The 18,345-nt window shown below is 40.5% G+C and overlaps 5 protein-coding genes across 5 annotated transcripts; 2 read left to right on the top strand and 3 right to left on the bottom strand.

The window, feature by feature from the left end:
• Positions 1 to 494: 494 nt before the first annotated feature.
• GLAREA_12231 (GroES-like protein) lies at positions 495 to 1,605 on the bottom strand (the record flags this gene model as incomplete). The annotated part of the gene is made up of 2 exons (XM_008083013.1): positions 495 to 1,278; positions 1,337 to 1,605. The coding sequence occupies 2 exons, from the start codon at positions 1,603 to 1,605 to the stop codon at positions 495 to 497; spliced, it is 1,053 nt and encodes a 350-aa protein (XP_008081204.1).
• A 9,646-nt stretch (positions 1,606 to 11,251) lies between these two features.
• Positions 11,252 to 12,458, top strand: GLAREA_12230 (alpha/beta-Hydrolase; the record flags this gene model as incomplete). The annotated part of the gene is made up of 2 exons (XM_008083012.1): positions 11,252 to 11,696; positions 11,746 to 12,458. 2 exons carry the CDS (start codon positions 11,252 to 11,254, stop codon positions 12,456 to 12,458), a joined length of 1,158 nt encoding a protein of 385 aa, XP_008081203.1.
• A 714-nt stretch (positions 12,459 to 13,172) lies between these two features.
• On the bottom strand, positions 13,173 to 14,756 carry GLAREA_12229 (MFS general substrate transporter; the record flags this gene model as incomplete). Its single annotated transcript, XM_008083011.1, has 4 exons — positions 13,173 to 13,383; positions 13,438 to 13,569; positions 13,621 to 14,604; positions 14,662 to 14,756. 4 exons carry the CDS (start codon positions 14,754 to 14,756, stop codon positions 13,173 to 13,175), a joined length of 1,422 nt encoding a protein of 473 aa, XP_008081202.1.
• Positions 14,757 to 15,071: 315 nt separating this feature from the next.
• Positions 15,072 to 16,721, bottom strand: GLAREA_12228 (Zn2/Cys6 DNA-binding protein; the record flags this gene model as incomplete). The annotated part of the gene is made up of 1 exon (XM_008083010.1): positions 15,072 to 16,721. One exon carries the CDS (start codon positions 16,719 to 16,721, stop codon positions 15,072 to 15,074), a length of 1,650 nt encoding a protein of 549 aa, XP_008081201.1.
• Positions 16,722 to 17,074: 353 nt separating this feature from the next.
• Positions 17,075 to 18,328, top strand: GLAREA_12227 (Globin-like protein; the record flags this gene model as incomplete). Its single annotated transcript, XM_008083009.1, has 1 exon — positions 17,075 to 18,328. The coding sequence occupies one exon, from the start codon at positions 17,075 to 17,077 to the stop codon at positions 18,326 to 18,328; it is 1,254 nt and encodes a 417-aa protein (XP_008081200.1).
• Between the last annotated feature and the right edge of the window lie 17 nt (positions 18,329 to 18,345).

The raw sequence follows: 18,345 nt of genomic DNA, 5'->3' as shown, positions 1-18,345 counted from the left end.
CAGTAGCTAGGATTAAATTCTTGCAGTAGCTAGGATTAAATTCTTGCAGTAGCTAGGATTAAATTCTTGCAGTAGCTAGGATTAAATTTTTGCAGTAGCCCTACTGCAAGGCAAAACGATGTCTGGAATTATAGGTAGGAAGCGATCGATACCGATCCATTAGGCAGGCTATAATTCTTTTGGCGAAAACCGTCATAACTTGGTTGAACATATTGATATATGGGAACACTTGAGGCGTACATGGATCGGAAGAATTAACCATCAAGGTGATATCGAGATTACCAATGAAGACAGTGAAGTTTGTTATCGATCATGCACCCAGGATGAGAGCCAAAAGAAGTGAATATTCTCAATTTTGGTGCCATGCTAGCTAGCCTATTACTGCCAATGAAAAAGACCTCGCAAGCAATTCACTCAACCCAACTTCCTATAAGCCATGCAAATGTACTACCAATTGCTCATCCATGCTGCCAAAAGAAGTGTTCACCAACCATCTACAATTCCACGACTAGCTTTGTAGCACTAACACCAGCTTTCGACATCTCAAGAGCCTTGTTAACGTGCTCCAAGCCCTTTCCGACGACATTTGGCTTTGGAAGGCACTTGAGCTTTCCAGACTCCAAAGCAGATGTAACATAGTCCTTCCAGACCGGTGTTGCGATGTCATTGACAGCAAAGATCATACCGGCCTTGACGTTCTCTGGGACCTCTGGTGGTGGGGGATGAACACAGGCGAGATGACCTCCGCCCAACTTGGAGAGGATGGCAAGGTCGCGATTGTAGGTATCAGGACTGGCGATGGCGTCGAAGATGCCGACGAATTCGAGACCGGATTTGGTGACCGCTTCGACGACCTTGTCGACAACAGATGCATCTTTGTGGTCGAATATTTCTGCTGCACCGCAGCTCTTGCTGAACTCGAAGTTGTGGGCGCCGACGATGGAGATGACTTGAATTCCGGCGGCAGTGGCGAGTTGAGTTGTCATAGAGCCGACGGCAGATGAACCGCCATATACGACGAGTACTTTGCCTGTGGAGGCTGCTGGTTGAAGTGAAGGATATGGCAGAGCTAGGGCTGGGGTGAATACACCTGGCATTGCAGGGCCGGGTACTTTCAGTGAAAGTGCACAGACAGCTGCCTCCAGGGCGAATGGGACGACAACACCATCAGTGAAGGAAACATTACCAGGGAGAATGGCGGCTTTGTCCGCAGGAATAACGGTGTAGAGGGCATAGGCACCATCTTGAGGACGACCCGTGACCAAGTTGATAGCATGCCTATGCAGATATCAGTTACATTGCTGTATTGAAGATAACAAACACAACATAAACTTACCCAATGACACGGTCGCCTTTCTTGAAGCGTCCCTCGGCGCCGGATCCTACTTCGTGTACTTCCCCGGCAACGTCGCAGCCGAAGATTGCGGGCCATTGCTGGACAAAAACGCCGACGTCTTGCATGTGGCAGTCGAGTGGGTTGATGGCTACGGCCGCATTCTTAACGACGAGCTCACCAGGACCGGCGGTGGGCATTGGGGCTTCGTCAACTTTGAGAGGCGTGCCAGCAGTGGTGAGCCATGCGGCTTGGTTTGTTGGGGCTGCCATTGTTTTGGTGTTTTGGTGTGTATTGAGTATATTATCAGAGGTATAGGTGAGAAAGTCTGAAATGTCCAAGTTGTATGTTTAATGAGAAGTTGAAAGTAAGCAAGACGGATTCGAAGGGGGAATTTTAAAGAAAGATAAAGTGGGGAGCTGTTGTGGTAAACATCTGAATTGAAAATGAAGGTGAGCGTGGGAGCCGAGGGGGTGCCGACGGGGTGAATCAACTACCAATTCTCGCCTGGAGGCACAACAGAAGGCACGATGGAGAAAGACCAACCGCCCTGCTTAGAAATTCAAATTGATAATAGAACAATCTCGAACAACATCGAGATTTAGGCGATATGCCATGCAACCGAGAGTATACAAGGCTGAAGTTAGTAGTACTTGACACTTGTACTTTCTTACATTGTCAGCCAGACACAAGCGTACCCAATACAGCTTGTATAACTGTAGTAGAGTTCCTACTGCAGAGCACACACGCGTCTTAGCGTTATACGACAGCGCTTACGGACGTACGATGTACTATATACTCTAAATAGAACTACGCGTAGGCTGACTTTACCCCGCTTACGATTATAGATAATTTCGCGTATTCTAAAGGATTAAGTAAGTAAGAAAAAAGTTCTAAGTTCTAGCGTTTCGTTTATTTGTTATATTCTAAGAAATATCTAAAACGAATTCTACGTCTAGTAGGTTCTTTATCTTTATCTTTAGAACTACTAATAGAAATTCTAATAGAACTAGAACTAGAACTAGAAGTAGACTCTCTAGTAGTAACTTTATTACTTATAGAGCTATTTAGACCTATAATAGGTAGTTTAGGTATAAATAAGCCCTTATTAAGACTAGAGTATAGTACTTGTAAAGGCGTTATAGTAGAATCTATATTGTCTCTCTTCTTAGTACTAGTACCTTTAATACCTTCTATATTAACTAAGTAATTTCTTAGTTTTTTATAAGAAGTAGTAATAAAATTACACTTATAATACTTATATTCTTTAAGAATAAGAGGTAAACTCTTAAAGTAATAAGTATTATTAGGTATATTAGTATTAAAATCTAAATAACTAGTAATAGTATAAGATTCTAGGTTACTAAGAATAGTCTTATTAAGTTTTAGACTATTATATTTCTCTTTAAAGTATTTTCTAATAGCTTTATTATTAATAAGAGCTATAGAATAAAGAGAATAAATAAGAATCTCTAGTTCTTTATTATATTCTAAGAAACTAGGTTCTAATTTATTAGTCTTAGTAGGTTCTAAGACTTTAAAATCTTCTTCTTTATAGATAATAGAAGATATTTTATAAGTAGTATATAACTAAGCCGAGTATAGGTATATAACTAGTCAAAACAAGCTATAATAATAGAGATATATAGCTTTAAGTAAAGGTAAATAGATAGTATATATCTAAAATAAGTATAGATATATACTAGAGTAAAGAAAGCTATAGTAGTAGATAAATAGCTTTTATAAAGATATAGAGAAGTAGTATATAACTAAGATAAGTATAGATATATAGCTTAAGTTAAGACTTAATAGTAGTTAATAAAAATAAAACTAGAAGGTAGAAAAGAAGGTTTATATAGACTTTCTCGAAGATAGATTATATAACTCTTAGTAAGTAAAGGTATTAATCTAGAAAGTACTAGAAATACCTAGAGTTAATCTAGAATTTACTAGAACCTATCTAAATACTTACGTAAGCCTAGAACTTTATATTATTTTCTTAAAACTTTAAATATTAATAACTTAAGAACTACTAGCCCGATTAGACTATAAATCTAGATATAGTATATTTAGATATAATAGAATATATTAAGCTATAAAAACTTACTAAAGAAAGCTTTTAATTAAAGAGTTATTACTTATCTTTATCTTTATAGATTTTCTAGTTTAATATAAGGAAATATATATATATATTATTTTATAGTCTTATAGTTTAAGTTTTAAGCTTTAAAATAAGTCTCTATACTTCTCTCTAGCTCTATTATTATATTAGTTATTAAGAGTTCTTTATAACTCTAACTTCTAATTACTCGAGAATTTACTAAAAGTACTTTATATATTAAAATAAGTATATTTTCTCTAATAACGTAAGTATACTAGTAGTCTACCTACTAGTATACTTATATAGTTTTTAAAGTATTTTAGACTAGCGGCTCGCTTAATCTCGCTTATTTTTTTTCGAACTAGAAGACTCTACCTAAGTACCTAGACTCTTAGCTATTAAGTTAGAAAAGAGTAAGTCTACTAAAGTTTACTCGAAATTACGTATTAAGTCTAGCTTAGAGTAGAGTATTCGAGTTTCTTTTAATTTATTATATTAATAACTTAATAACTACTAGTCTAACTAGACTATAATTTTTTTTATAGTATATCTCTATATAGTAGACTAATATAAGCTATAAAAATCGACTTAGAAAGCTTTTAGTTAAAGAGTTATTAGTTATCTTTAATTTTATAGACTTATTACTTTACTATATATAGATATTTATATAACCTTAAATATTATTTATAATCTTATAGTTCTATTTTTTAGCTTTAAAATAAGCCTCTATACGTCTCTCTAGCTCTACTATAGAGTTTGTTATTAAGTATTCTTTATAACTCTAAGGTCTAACTCTAGAGTTATAGACTTCGGCTAAGCTCTAACTTAAAACCCTTATAACTTAAGCTATACTTAACTAAATTAGGTAATTTTTAGTTCTATAGATAGCCCTTTAGCTATAGTATCTTATATAAAATTATTAGTATAAAGTCCTATAGTAGAAATTTAGAGTACTAAGTAGTTTAAGATAACTTAGTATCTTTCTAATAAAAAAACTTAGTACTTTAAGAGAGTACTAAGTTTACTAGATATAGGTAGAGTTTATATATAGGCAATAGACGTATTAATAAAGCTAGAATAGTAGAGAGTTAAGAGCTTTTTAATATTAATTAAATATAATATTAAGATTAGATTAATAGTTAGTTAGTTAAGTTTAAATAGAGCTCTAAATTATTATTTTAACTTACTTAACTACTTAACTATATAACTTAAGTAGTTATTTAAAGTTAAGTCGATAGTTCTATTAATATAAGAATATCTTAAATCTAAGTAGTAGTAAAAGAGTAAATTAGAGAGTTACTTTAAAATCTAATATTTAGAAAACCTAATCTTTAATATCTTTCTTAAGTAGTAGTAGTCTTTCTATACCTTCTTTCTATACTATTAAGTCTTAGTCGACTAACTAGTTTCTTTTTAGATACTATAATAAAGTTTAAGAGTAGTTAAAAGCTAAGAATATATAATTATTATAATATAAACTATAATTATATTATCTAAAAAGAGAGTAAAAGAGAAGAGAGATAGTAGTAAATTATATATATAGGCCTAAATTAATTAGAGGTAAAATTTATATAATATAAATCTTAATAAGAAAGGCTCGCGTATAATAATAGAGCGATCTAAAGTTAATTCTATAGTATATTAATATTTATATTATAAAATAATAAATTATAATTAATAGAGTTATAAGTTATTATTAAATATAATAGTATAGTTTTTATACTATAGTAGTATACTACTTATATTATCTATATAGACCTAAATTATTTAGTAGTAGTTAGTAGCTATATTAAGAAGGTATTCTATTTTAAGTATCTCTACTTATATATAATAATAGAGTAATATAATATTAATCTAATACTAAATAGATATCTATATTAAAAGATAATAAACTTTAATCTATAGAGTTATAAGTTATTATTAAAGGTAATAGTATAGTTTTTATACTATAGTAGTATATAGATTACGTATATAGGCCTAAACTATTTATAAGTAATATTATAAATATATAATAACTTAATATAAATAAGTTATATATAACTATAAGTTAGTTTCTAGATAGGTATAGTATATATTTATTATAATACTAAGTTACATCTATTTATTTTTAGTATTAATTAAGACTTTAGTCGATAGAGTTTTAGTAGAGTTATAATATCGACCCGAAGCCGCCTAGCCGTAAAGCCGCCGCTAAACGTATAGACTATAGTAGAAACACCGCAAAATGACGCTGTCCGGAAGTTATTAAGAACACTAGAATGTCCCTAAATCACAGAAGCTTCATCTAACTATATCGGATTAGTCAGATCTTTGTACATAAATCTAACTAGAAGTCCTCGTGGGCTTGCTGAACGCCTTTGCCCGTTCAAGCGTTCTTGTTGTTCAACATAATAGTGACTTGAACAAAACTGGTTAACCAATGTAATGTCAATACGAGCCAAACGTAGAATTAGCCCTTCCTCTTCTTTTGCTGCAAATGAGCCCCTGCGAAGCTTGAACAATCCAGCCTTCATTCCGGAAATGCGTGAATGAAGACAAAGATGTTCAAAAAATGTGCTACTAAATCCATCCTTCTCTTTGACATCATCAGGAAATGCAGCGATACCACACAGGCAATCTCGTTTGGTTTTGTTTAACGTCGTAGAAAAGACGTGAACTACCCCAAGAATTGAATGAGGAGTAAGTAATAGACTCCAGTGTTCTCTCTACGGCCCAGGATACTGTCCGAGCTGTGCTATATCACTTGCCACTATAGAATATAAAGATTCATGGAAGATCGAGGACTTGAGTAAAGAATCTTCAACCTCTTGTGAGTTATTGAATATCTCCACGACCTCATCTGGTTGGCATTCCCAAAGATCGCACTTGCGAAACAAAAGAGCTGTATCACAAGGGCTCCGATGACTTGGATGTAACATTGCATTATGCAGATACTGCAGCGACGTACCATCATCTCAGACCATGGCGAAGCAATCATTGTGACCCAGATGCTTTTGGAGATTTTCCTCAACGGCTTTGTACACCACTTGATGCAGACTCTCAACCTACTGCTGAGAACAAGGAACTGGCAACGATATGAAAGGACTGAAAACCCACAGACATATGCTAACTATTCTTGTCGTATTGTATTTTGAACGTAGGAGCATACCGCCGACTAAATAGAAATATTACCGCCGGCAACTACGCTCAGTCGATAAAGGTCAGGTGCAATCAATACAACTCTTTCAATAAAAACGACCTGCTGACACAACAGAGCATTTCGATTGACACAATGATTCCCAAAAGCATTTGCATTGAGGTTGGCCCGTAACGCAGCTGAAAAGTGTAAACTTTGGATAAGTCACACCTCATGAGTTCATGCCATATGCCTTTTCAAATTAGGTTCGCGTCAAAATCTGGACCATATTGAAGCGCGACTGACTGTGTATGAAAACCGTACATTGGAGAGGTGTTGTCGTTAAGCGCATCGAGATGAAGCTTCAGTTGTGTCGGCAAGGAATGGTTCTCGGTGATTCTAGCACCCTAGTCTTCAAACAACCTCTCTATGTGAGATTCCAGTGACCTAGATACAGAGTCCATGGAGTTCCAGCCAGGAATTCCGAGATTGGAAGAAAACCGACCGTGTTAGCGACCTAACTCAGACAACTCCAACTCTTGAATGTCTTGAGTAGCTTCACTGCGTCGAGGCAGCTTTGGTAGGGGTAAAGCCATAGATTCGGCTGATGGAGGAGAGTTGATGTAATTGTACTTAATTAAAACCCCCACGTCTCTGCAGAGTTGAGGAGGGGTCGGAATCCTATAAGGTTTGTATCTTGCGTTAAATTATTGGAGGCAGGAACCATCTTGGTTGACAGAGTTTCTCGCCATCTAGAGGCTCGAATTGTAGAACCAGCACTCGGTCATTGCAGGCATTTGGTGATAGGGCCATGGCAGTTGCATTAGATGATGCAAAGCCTGTTGAATTAACAGTCTCCTTGTCTTAGACCAGCTAAATTATTTCCTTAGGAACAAATCTACATAAGACCTGGTTAGTGGAACACTGATATGAGAATTCTTCTCCGTCAATGAAAATAGATCTTGCTCGACAGTCATTTAATTGGTATTGCGTCAACTTACCACCGCTTACATCGCAGTCTACACTATGACTCCATAAAGTACAAGGCAACAGAGAAATTGTATTTTCTTAGACGCACTGACTGAATAAGCGACTCTGTCATCGTGCGCGACTGGCCTAAGCAGAGGGTTGACGTGAAAACGATGATCAAAAAGGGATAAGAAACAGACCGAGGTCAAACAGAGAAGGAAAGCCTCATCATGTGCCGAGTGCTGGGAAATCGATCGTGGACAGCAATTAAATTAGAATGATGATCCAAGTGTTAAGTATCATATGCCCATCCATTCATTCATATTATTCACAAAAGCTAGCTGAACTCATTGGTAATTTGTTTAAATCCACATTCACACCTGGAATGCAAAAAAGACGCGAGCAAAATGAGAAGCGCGATTCTGGACTTGTAACAATCAAATCTTTTATGTTGAGGGATTGACACCGACGGCAGAATAGAAGTTTAAAACTACGCAGAAAAGAATTTCCACAGGTGTATGCTGTTTTGTTGTGTCCTTCGTGGGCTTTCCTTATATTAGTTAACACTTGGATAACCACCAATTGTCCGATTGGAAGAAGGAAGAATCACGTAGTTGAAATATCATCACTGATGTATTTGAACGTAAATGACGTGACGATCTTGAACTTAAATTAGCACTGTAGTAGGAAATGCTATGTAATCAGAATGCCATTCAAAATGAGAATGATAGATTTAACACGCGTAGACAGAAATATATTCTAACGGAAGTCTAAAAACCAACTTTAGAGGCCGGATTGCGATCTGTGTAAGATCTTGGGCTTAAGATACCGCTGAATGTACTAAAGAGGAATCATTGAAAGAGTCTCTCTCATGTAACAAAGTAGGGATGGAAGACTTCCAAAATAGAAACCATAATATAAATGACTCTACAAAAAGAAACATACTTGTCAATGTATCCCGGGGTCTAAGGTGCCCAGACTTTTAAAGCTTCGGCGGTATAACTTGTTTCCTGCACTAGTTTGTTACAAATCTGACGGCAAACCTTCTTGGAAAATGATAATCTAAAGCCGAGAACGCTTTGATTACTCGATCTTCTCAAGTAACCCGAATGTCGAGTAATGCTACTTCCGCAACTTTCACAGCTTTGAAAAGTTGGTGCGTCTAGGAGCGGTGTCATTTGTCAACTTTCAAGCCTTTTACCACATTCTTGTTGTCTCGAGCACTGCAAACTTTGCTACAAAGGTCAAAAACGCGGGAACACTCAGAGAAGTATAAAGTGAATAGTGTTCTGGTGACAGCAGCTTTCCATATCGACAAGTGGCAGCAACGGAAAATATTTCCAAGACAGTCACTACTACTTAACAGATTGCAGTCTCAATAGAGATCAAATTGCAGACACTAATGAAGACCTAGCAATATCGCTAGATTAGTAATCTGCATACCTGGTAAGCTATCATCGAGACCTGGTGGCATCGGCTAAACCGATGACTGCAACCGATACCACGGAACACAAATGGCTACAAGAAAAGTCTCCTTCACACCCACTGCGTGGGTCATACCACTCGATATTTCTAAATCTCATTCGTATACTTTCAGATTATGTTGTTTGACAATGACGATACTCTGCGAAGGCCGCACGAATGAAGTAAGCGCAGCTCTCGTGTCAATAATGCTTTTTTTCAGGGTGCCTGCCACATAACATTAATAGTGTGCATTTTCAGTGACCCTGACTAATAATTGGTAGTTGCGTTTCGAAAACCACCATCATAGCTCCCTCATTCGAATGTAGCCTCGAATCGATCGACCCAAACGACATGTAAACCCGCAAACCATACAAGAGCATGTTAAAATGGACGTACAGGTCTCTTTTGAACTCGTAAAATGGATGGTGTTGGCTAAAGAACATGTTTCAATTGATATTTATGCATTCATATATTCTTAATTGACGAGCCTCGGTATCGCAGAGATGAAGGAGCTCTTGTGGAGTTCAATGTGATAGCATTCTATACTCTGCTGATAATTCTTGTCAAACGTTTAAAAGCTCAGAGCTAGGACTATTAGCCTCGGTAATAGTGTTGTAAAGGTGATTCGTAAAATTGGCGATTTCATCAAGCAATTGTGAGAATCAGTCCCGCTCGTTTAAACTGAAGTGTCACTACTCAGCAGTTCCACGCCGTGCTCTGTCCGAATCTAGAGTCAATCATTTACTTTAAATGCTACTACCGAGCCTATATTGAGTACCGGCTTGTCACGCAAAAGAGATTTCCTTAATCTTTTTCTATCTACTCCCGTTATGAATAGTGTAACTCCCTTTGATTCTATTAAATCTCAACGGATCCTAATTCGGATTTATCTTTATTACAACTTATACCTATAAAGATCGTGAAACCTCGAGGACCCCGCCACCCGTAACTATCACTATCATCACCGTCGCAACAAGTGGGAGATGATCGAGTACAAAGGTTTCAATTGATACAAGGTTTTTCCGACAAGGCTTGTTATTGGAACTTCGAGTGCTATTCTTCGAACGAATCTCGCTTATCGACATGCGTACATTAGAGTAACTCTTTTGTGTTTAACAGTTTTCCTTCATTTTACTTAAACTAGTTTAATACGTTACAACCCAAGGTTTCTTCTTCATAGGCTGTTTTCGTCTTTGATAAACAGAATATCCTCTTGAGGCATAAAAGTTGGCCTTACGGCTGTTGACCACCCATTAGAGTGGAAAAACTCGTTGCTTTAGTTCCTAGCCTAAGTAAGTCGTAGTACTGTATCGATGCTTTGACCTCCTATGTAATTGTAGAATTGGTCGCAAATTCAAGATCGCATGTTACTTTGGGGGCTATGCTACCGTGAAAGCAAACAGGACTTTAGTAGCGTATACGTTTGCATTATTGGTAAAATTATGACGACAATGAGACTTGCAAATCTTCCCGAGGATGAAAGAGCATGGTCCGATCTCAAATGATCCTCCTGCTCTTATTCGAAAAAAGCTTTTGCCTTAAAAGACGCATTTGCAGAGCGGAAGCAACCTGAAGCTCGCCACAAATGCCTCGCAAAACGCGATCCGCGAAGAGTTTGACCTCGGAAAGTTGTGCTAGCTCTTGACGAGAAACACAGTTGTAAATCCATATCATAAAAATATCACTCGCAACCATCACTAATCCAGAAACAATCTCTCTCCTTTCGCATCTGTTGTTGTTACAATCAAAAATTGCAGGTGCGTGATTGGACGGCCACTCATACATGGGTTCGACATGCAGATCTTGCTATGCGCACGTATCAAATGCGCGGTAACCTGGTCCATGTCGCTGTCAACACCATCTGAATGGAGAAATACTCCGCATGAGTACGAAGATCCAATCACCTGCCTAAATTCGAAAGCTTCATTCTAGATCGTTGCAGGGGCTGCCAGAACCGAGGCGATGTATTTTCAGGGGAAGTGGGGATTAAATCACCTCGAGTAATGCTCGCTTATTTTTCGTGATAAAACTAGTACTTAGTTGGAAGTACGAGTGCTTTAGCTTGAGAATTATTGGAATAAGATTATTTGCCCCACCATCACGAAGGATCGAATTGCATTGACCGCTGTCAGAATTCTTATATGTAGTAGATACGCTCCATCAACGAAAAGACCATCCGTCAACCACATTCGTTTCCACCCCCAAACGGTCATTTCTGCTTTTTCAAAGCCCCACGCTCTTTTTGTAACCCAATACAAATAATACCATAATGTTTTTCGCCTCCGCAGTTCTTCTTGCGGCGCCTCTTGCGCTCGCTGCCAACGTCGACCGTCTCGAGACGCGTCAATCCGCTTGTTCAGCAACGCACATCTTCCTTGCAAAGGGAAACAACGAGCCATATCCAGGACGTCAAGGAAAGCTCGTCAATGCCATCTGTTCCGGCCTCGCCAGCTGTGATTATGAGGATATTCAATACTACAACCCAGTCGAAGCTCCATACTGTGGCTCTGTAAACGAAGGTGTCGCCAATGGTGTCGCGCAAATCACCGCATACAACCAAAGATGCCCTGATACCAAGCTTGTCGTTAGTGGCTATTCGCAAGGTGCTCAGATTGTGACCGACATTCTTGGTGGAGGTGGGGGTGTTTTCTTCCAGGACTGCGTGCAGACCACTTCAGCAGGTATCGATGTCGACTCTGCTGCTGGAAAGAAGAGTAAGTCATACCAAATTCGTAACCATTCGAATAAGCTAACGCACCATAGTTGCCGCTGCGTTGGTTTTTGGAAACACTCGCCACACCGCAAACCAGCCATACAACGTCCTCTCCGGCTCTGGTTCCAACGGGCTCTTCCCTCGCTCTGGAAGCCAAGCTGCTGGTCTTCTTACCTACACCTCCGTCTTCCACGATTACTGTGTTGCAGAGGACCCAATCTGTGCCGGTGGTAATGTTGTGGCCGATCACTTGAACTACTTCGACATCTACACCGACTCCGCCGCTGCTTGGGTGAAGAGCAAGCTCCTTGAGGCTCCATCTGCAGGAACATCTTCTTCAGTAGCACCACCACCAGCTACCTCTGCTGTTGCCACTCCTGTTCCAACATCATCCGCCGCGCCATACCCAACCACCGCCGCGTACACCAATGGCACTTCCACCACCTGCACCGCCATCATCCCAATTCCAACTGTCACCACCACCTTCACAGTGACTGTTCCCTGCGTCACCCTCGCATCTTCGGTATTGTCGTCGTACACTTCCAAGTATCCCGTCACAACTCCCACCGTAATTGCTGGTGCCCCTACCACGATTGCCGGCCCACCTACCACTATTGCCAGCGGTGCCGCCTTCCCAACCAAGACAGGTGCTGCTACAAATGGAACAGTGATTTTCACTGGTGGTGCCCAAGGAATGGTTTCTGCTCCTATTGTAGGCACAATGGGTCTCGCTATCGCAGGAGCTTTGTTGTTCATGGTGTAAAAGGGTAAATGACACTCAGAATTGATGATCCTAGATAGTAAATAATGTAATATGATATCTCAATTCTGCTTTAAACAATGAACTTGACTGACTGTGTGAATTAATTATTCTATGAAAAGCATCGCTTCAAGGCTGTCAAACTTAGCCAGTGCATCCACAAACTTGGTGACGTAGGGTCAGCTTCGATTCTAACGCATTGCGTGTCTGTATTACGTACCTCAATTTGGACAATTCCCTTAACTTACAAAGCTACTTAATTCTTATCAAGTTGTTGCATACAAGATCATTATTCAACAACATTCCATGTGTAGTGATTCCTCATCGCAAGGAGTTCTGTCAACACTTCCAGCAGTGACTCTCTTTGGAAGAGCTTCATTTCCTCCCTCTTGTAATCTTCGCGAGGGCGTGGTTGTAATGACAGTCCATATCTCGGCACGTTAAGTCGAGACTGTCGGGATTCCACTGCACTGATGAATCATGAGTTGCGAACCTGTACTGACCTACAACCCTATCAAATCGTGTAATCAATGTTAAAGAATCAGAACCTCAAAGAGTCGTGAAAACCTCGACCTACTTATCAATGAAGAATCATTGCAGATACCGACAAGACAGAGTGAAAAGTTACGGAGATCTTGTTCGATCAGTCAGGTAGTTCATGAAACTCAGGCAAACATCAGAATTAATCGCTCAGCTCTAAGATTTCTCTATCTATCATTATGACAACAGAATTTTACTCTTCTTTCTAAGTCGTGGCCCATAGATTCTAAGTGCAAAAGGTATTGGTATCATGATCGCAGCTAGACATCCTAAGAGGGTTGAAGCCCATTGTATGCCCATCGCATCGAACATCTGACGCGTAAAAAGAGGAAAGGCTGCTGCAACTGATGAACGCAAGATAATATTAGCAGCAACTGTACTTGCCGCGCTAAAATATCCAAATCAGTATTTCCTCAAACCTTTGGATTATTTTGAAACTTACAGCGGTAGATAGGAGTCGACAAGATAGTTGAAGCATGGCAGAAAGACACACAAAACCCCAAACCCGATAAAAACTCCTCCCACGGTTGGAACTGCCCAGTGTATGTTTGAGTCAAATCCAGTCCATCCAAACCTAAAATTGTTAACACAACAACATAGACAGTCTGGTTGACAAACCACTTACCAAAAGATGCCAATACTAAACACCGGTGCCCCAAAAAGAGCTGGATATAGACGTTGTTCAATGACAAGATTCTTGTTGTTCTTGAAATCTTTTGTATACCTATTGTGGACCCAAATTACGAATGTGCAAGCAAAAAGCTGGCCAATCGCAAGTCCAAGAAATGGTAGGCCACCAACTCCCTGACCCATATTATACGTCCCTTGGAAGACTAATGGATATGCCCCAAGCAGACAATAAACCAATCCATAAACAAAAGACATGTAAATGGATACGACAAGAATCACAGGCTCGGTGAAGAGCATGTATAGAGGTCGACTGAAATATTTCTGTAACGGCTCTTTTGTGTTCGTCTCAAGCGTCTCAAGAGGTGCTCGAGCTTGACTGTTCTTGGTCTGAAGACGTATGCTGACGGCCTTTTTAACAAGAAGACGAGGCGCATGCGTTTCTCGCAAAAAAACCAGGGAGATCAAGCCATTGACGAGGCTCAGTATTGCCGGGAAGTAAAGGGTCCATCTCCATCCCAGATTGCCAGTAACAATAAAACCCCCAATGAATGGGGCGATAAAAGGTCCAGCAAAGACAGTTAGAGCGTACAAGGAGATTGCTACGCCACGAGTGGTATCGTCGTACACATCTGCAAGAACGCTCGGTACTAAACCAAGCTGCCCTGCTCCGCAAACTCCAGCAAAGAATCGGCAGACTAGTAAAGGAGATATACTCTTGGGAACAGCAGCTCCAATCGTAAATATGCCACCCAGGAGCATAGAGATCGTCAACGGCCACTTGCGACCTCGTAACTCCGACGCAGGGGCCCAGATGATAGGACCGAAAGCAAAACCAAGCACGAATAATGTAGTTCCCAGAGTCACGACTTCTTTATCAACGTTGAATTCGCGACTAACGGCGTTGACTGCTGTCGCAAAGACCGCACTGCTGTATGAGACGATAAGTGTCCCGCTACAGATTGTGACGGAGATAAAGAGCCTGTGATGAAGACTTAGTACTTTCTTTACGGATAAGTTGATAGAGAGCAGTACTTACTTGCTCGATCGATTCAAGTTGTAGGGATGCAGACGATCATGCTTTTCTTCAAATTTGACTATATATATCTCAGAATCAGTCGTAGCATCGTCCATTGTGGGAAAGGTTTGTCTTTCTACCCGGTTATGCTATTGTAAGTGCATGCTTGAAGAATTGTACCGCCACAGATTCCTTTCTGGCATGTGAATATATATCTTGGAACAGTAGTTAAACCTTTTGTCTGAGTAAAGCCCTAGTCTAAGTTGGCGTCACGCTAATTGAAAATTATTTGTGATGGTTAGCTACAAAGCCGCTGTTGCCGCAATTGGCGGAAGATCATTTCAAAACACCTGGACGTGCACTCTATGAATTATAAGCACCTCGTAAACATTAAGTGTTCTGCGTGCTAAATCTTCAAACTGTTGTCAAACCTAAATTGGAAAGAATTCAGTATCCACAGACTGATCAAGGTCAATGCTTGTTAAGCCAGGCAAATCAGCAAAAAGCGCTCCAAGCCACGAGTTTTCCTCAGGACCAAAGTTGATCGGTGACACATCAGTAGTAATTCGTTCTTGTTGAGGAATCGCGAGCGCTTCTCCAAAGATTGCTATGTCATCCATTCTTCGTCGTTGATAAAGCAGAAGCAGTAATTGAACTGTTTTACTAGCATCCTTCATCATTTCCGTGGGGTACAGAGACGCAGTCAAATTCAACACCTCCAAAGCTTGTGGTAATACTGCAAGTGAGGATCGCGTATCCATGGCAAGAAGTATGCAGATCGTCTGGAAAGGTACATTCGCAACTTGATGCCATGGGCAACATTCAATGGCCATCTTTCGAGCGCATTCTAGTCCGCTGTTCAACAAAGAAACAGCTTGCTCTGCTAGCTCGTAAGAAAGATCGGATTTGTAGCTGTATATGTGACGCAGGATACAAAGAACGAGGTTACACTGCGCAAGAACGGATGGGGGTTGGACGTGGTTGCCAGCCATAATCTGTTGAAGTTTGCTGGAAAGCATACTTTTCTCTACCGGCTTGCCAGGATCCAGACTTATGGAAATCGGGAGAAGCCTCAAGATCTCAATCGTGTAATCGCCTGGTGTGGTGGGGGATACATCAGGCAAGTTGTCATCGTGAAACGAGACTCTCGATAGGCCTAGATCAAAAGATGTCCACGCGTTCAGGTGAGTGGCCACACCAATTAATCTACTAGCAAGTGGTGGACAGTATTGTACGTCGTGCAAAATCGTTGAAGCAGATTCAGGATAAATCCCCGAAGCTTCGATCAGATGCATCAGGGTGCAACTGGCAACCCACGTCGAATGAGGTAGATCTGTCAGTCTCAGATATATAGTCCGTAGTAACCACCCAGTAAGAAGATCCACATGAGGGGGCCCAACCAAGCGATAGTTACTCAAAATTGATTGGGCTGTGTTTGCAAGCTGCAATTCCGTGATTGTGGCATTTCGTTGAGAGAATAGGCATCCAATGGCCGCAATGCTGCATATCACACTATCGTAAACATCCATTGACGCAGGAGCGTTCCAATGAATCTCTAAACGTTCCTCGAAATCTAAACGATCGATGAAACCATAGCATGGATCCAACTTTTCGAGATAGACTTGAGTGAGAACCTTGATCTGTTTAAGTGAGGTAATTTCTCTTATATGTTGAGTGGCGATTGGGTTGAAACCAAATGAAAGCTCTCTGACACCCACATTCCATGCAAAGAGACTCAGTTTTGGAGCTCTTGTAGGATCAATCTTGAGGCCGATTTTCCTGACAAACGCTGCTCCAGAGTTGGCTTCTAAATGTTGCGCCATCACTGAAGCACCCGACGCAGCAGGGCCTGGCTCAGCTACTTCTGGCAGTACAGAGTTCTGCTTTCCTGAATAGTGCGTCGAGTCTTGTTCGGGGGCTGGAAGTGTGCCTGGTTTGGAGTCGTTTTTGTAAGAGCAATCGTAACCCCATTCGACACAAGTAGTGCACGGCTCACCACCATCACATTTCCTTTTTCGGTGTCGACATGGCATACAGGCTTTTCGAGAGCGCTTCCGCTTTAGCGAATTCGTAGCATTCATTCTATCGGATAGAGTGGGATTCTGTCGGATGTAGTGGGAAGCACAAAAATCTGTTATGTGTCCAGGTGTGCTTCAATGACGCTGCTCGAGGGGCGAAGCGGGATCGGCTTACGCAAGGATATTGCGGAGACGAAGAATAGCTATTTCCGCAACATCCGCCGCTCTGTAGAACTTCGGTTCAAAGATTTTCCATGGGGCTTCAATTCGGAGGAACAGAACTCTAATGGTCTTCAGCGTTTTCTTAAAGTTTATTTTCCTTTGGCCTCAGGATGCTGTATAAAGAATAAGAAATCTCATTCCGAAGAGAATTTTGTGATCCTACATTGTTGTGGCCATCCAGCATTTCAATCAAGATGTCCACTTTGACGAAAAGCCAAATACAGACGATCAAAGCGACTGTTCCGGTCCTTGCGCAACATGGAGAAACAATAACCACCAAATTCTATGCGGACCTACTCGTTGCGCATCCCGAGCTCAAAAACGTGTTCAACAGCACACATCAAGCGACTGGCCGTCAAGCACGCGCGCTCGGTGCTTCTCTACATGCATACGCCTCAAATATCGATGACCTTGGGAGATTAAGTCCAGCTCTGGAATTAATCTGTCACAAACATGCAAGTCTCTACATCCAACCAGAAAGTTATGATGTGGTCGGCTACCATTTGCTGAAAGCAATGAAAGAAGTACTTGGAGATGCTGCAACGCCCGAAATTCTTGATGCCTGGGAAACGGCGTATTGGCAGTTGGCAAACATAATGATGAGCAAGGAAAAGGACTTGTACCAGCGTGGTGACGGATGGACAAACTGGAAAAGTTTTAGGATTGCGAAGAAGATCAAGGAAGCCGAGGAAATTACGTCGTTTTATCTTAAACCCGTGGATGAGACTTTTTCGCTACCGATGTATAAACTAGGTCAATACATATCGGTGAATGTTCACATTCTAGATTCGGAAGGAGGTCATTGGCAGGCTCGACAATACAGTATGAGTGATTCCCCTGGAAACGAATATCTCAGAATCAGTGTCAAAAGAGATTCTGAGGCTCATTCACCGGACTCCAGTCACGTACATCAACGTGGGCAGATTTCCAATCTACTGCATGACCAGAAAGATGTTGGGGACGAGATTCAAGTCTCTCACCCCAGAGGCGATTTCTACTTCGAGTCGCAACGGAAGGACCAGTCTCCAGTGATTTTGATTTCGGCGGGTGTAGGCTCAACATGTTTATTGAGCATCCTGAAAACAATTTCACAAAACACCACACGACCCATCACCTGGATTCATGGCGCAAGAAATCACGAGATGCGTCCCTTCAAAGAAACAGTTGACCAGATCTGCTCTCGCAATGATGCGATGCACACGGTTTACTTCTCTTCTAGACCACTTCAAACAGAGGTTGAAGGTCGCGAATATGATAAACAAGGGCGAATCAACCTGGAGAATGTGAACAAATGGTTACTTTTTACAGATGATGACAGCGCCCAATATTTTGTCTGTGGTCCTTCAGAATTTATGGTAAATACGTCCAAGCAATTGAAACGTTATGGGGTCAATGACAAAAACATCAAGATGGAGCTTTTTGGAACCGGTGCAATACCAGACTCATAGGGTTTGGCAATGGCCAG

This window comes from Glarea lozoyensis, assembly GCF_000409485.1.
Source record: "Glarea lozoyensis ATCC 20868 chromosome Unknown GLAREA17, whole genome shotgun sequence".
In the NCBI taxonomy this organism is placed as follows: domain Eukaryota; kingdom Fungi; phylum Ascomycota; class Leotiomycetes; order Helotiales; family Helotiaceae; genus Glarea; species Glarea lozoyensis.
Note: the sequence above shows the minus strand (reverse complement) of the source record. Positions and strands in the feature narration are given on the sequence as shown.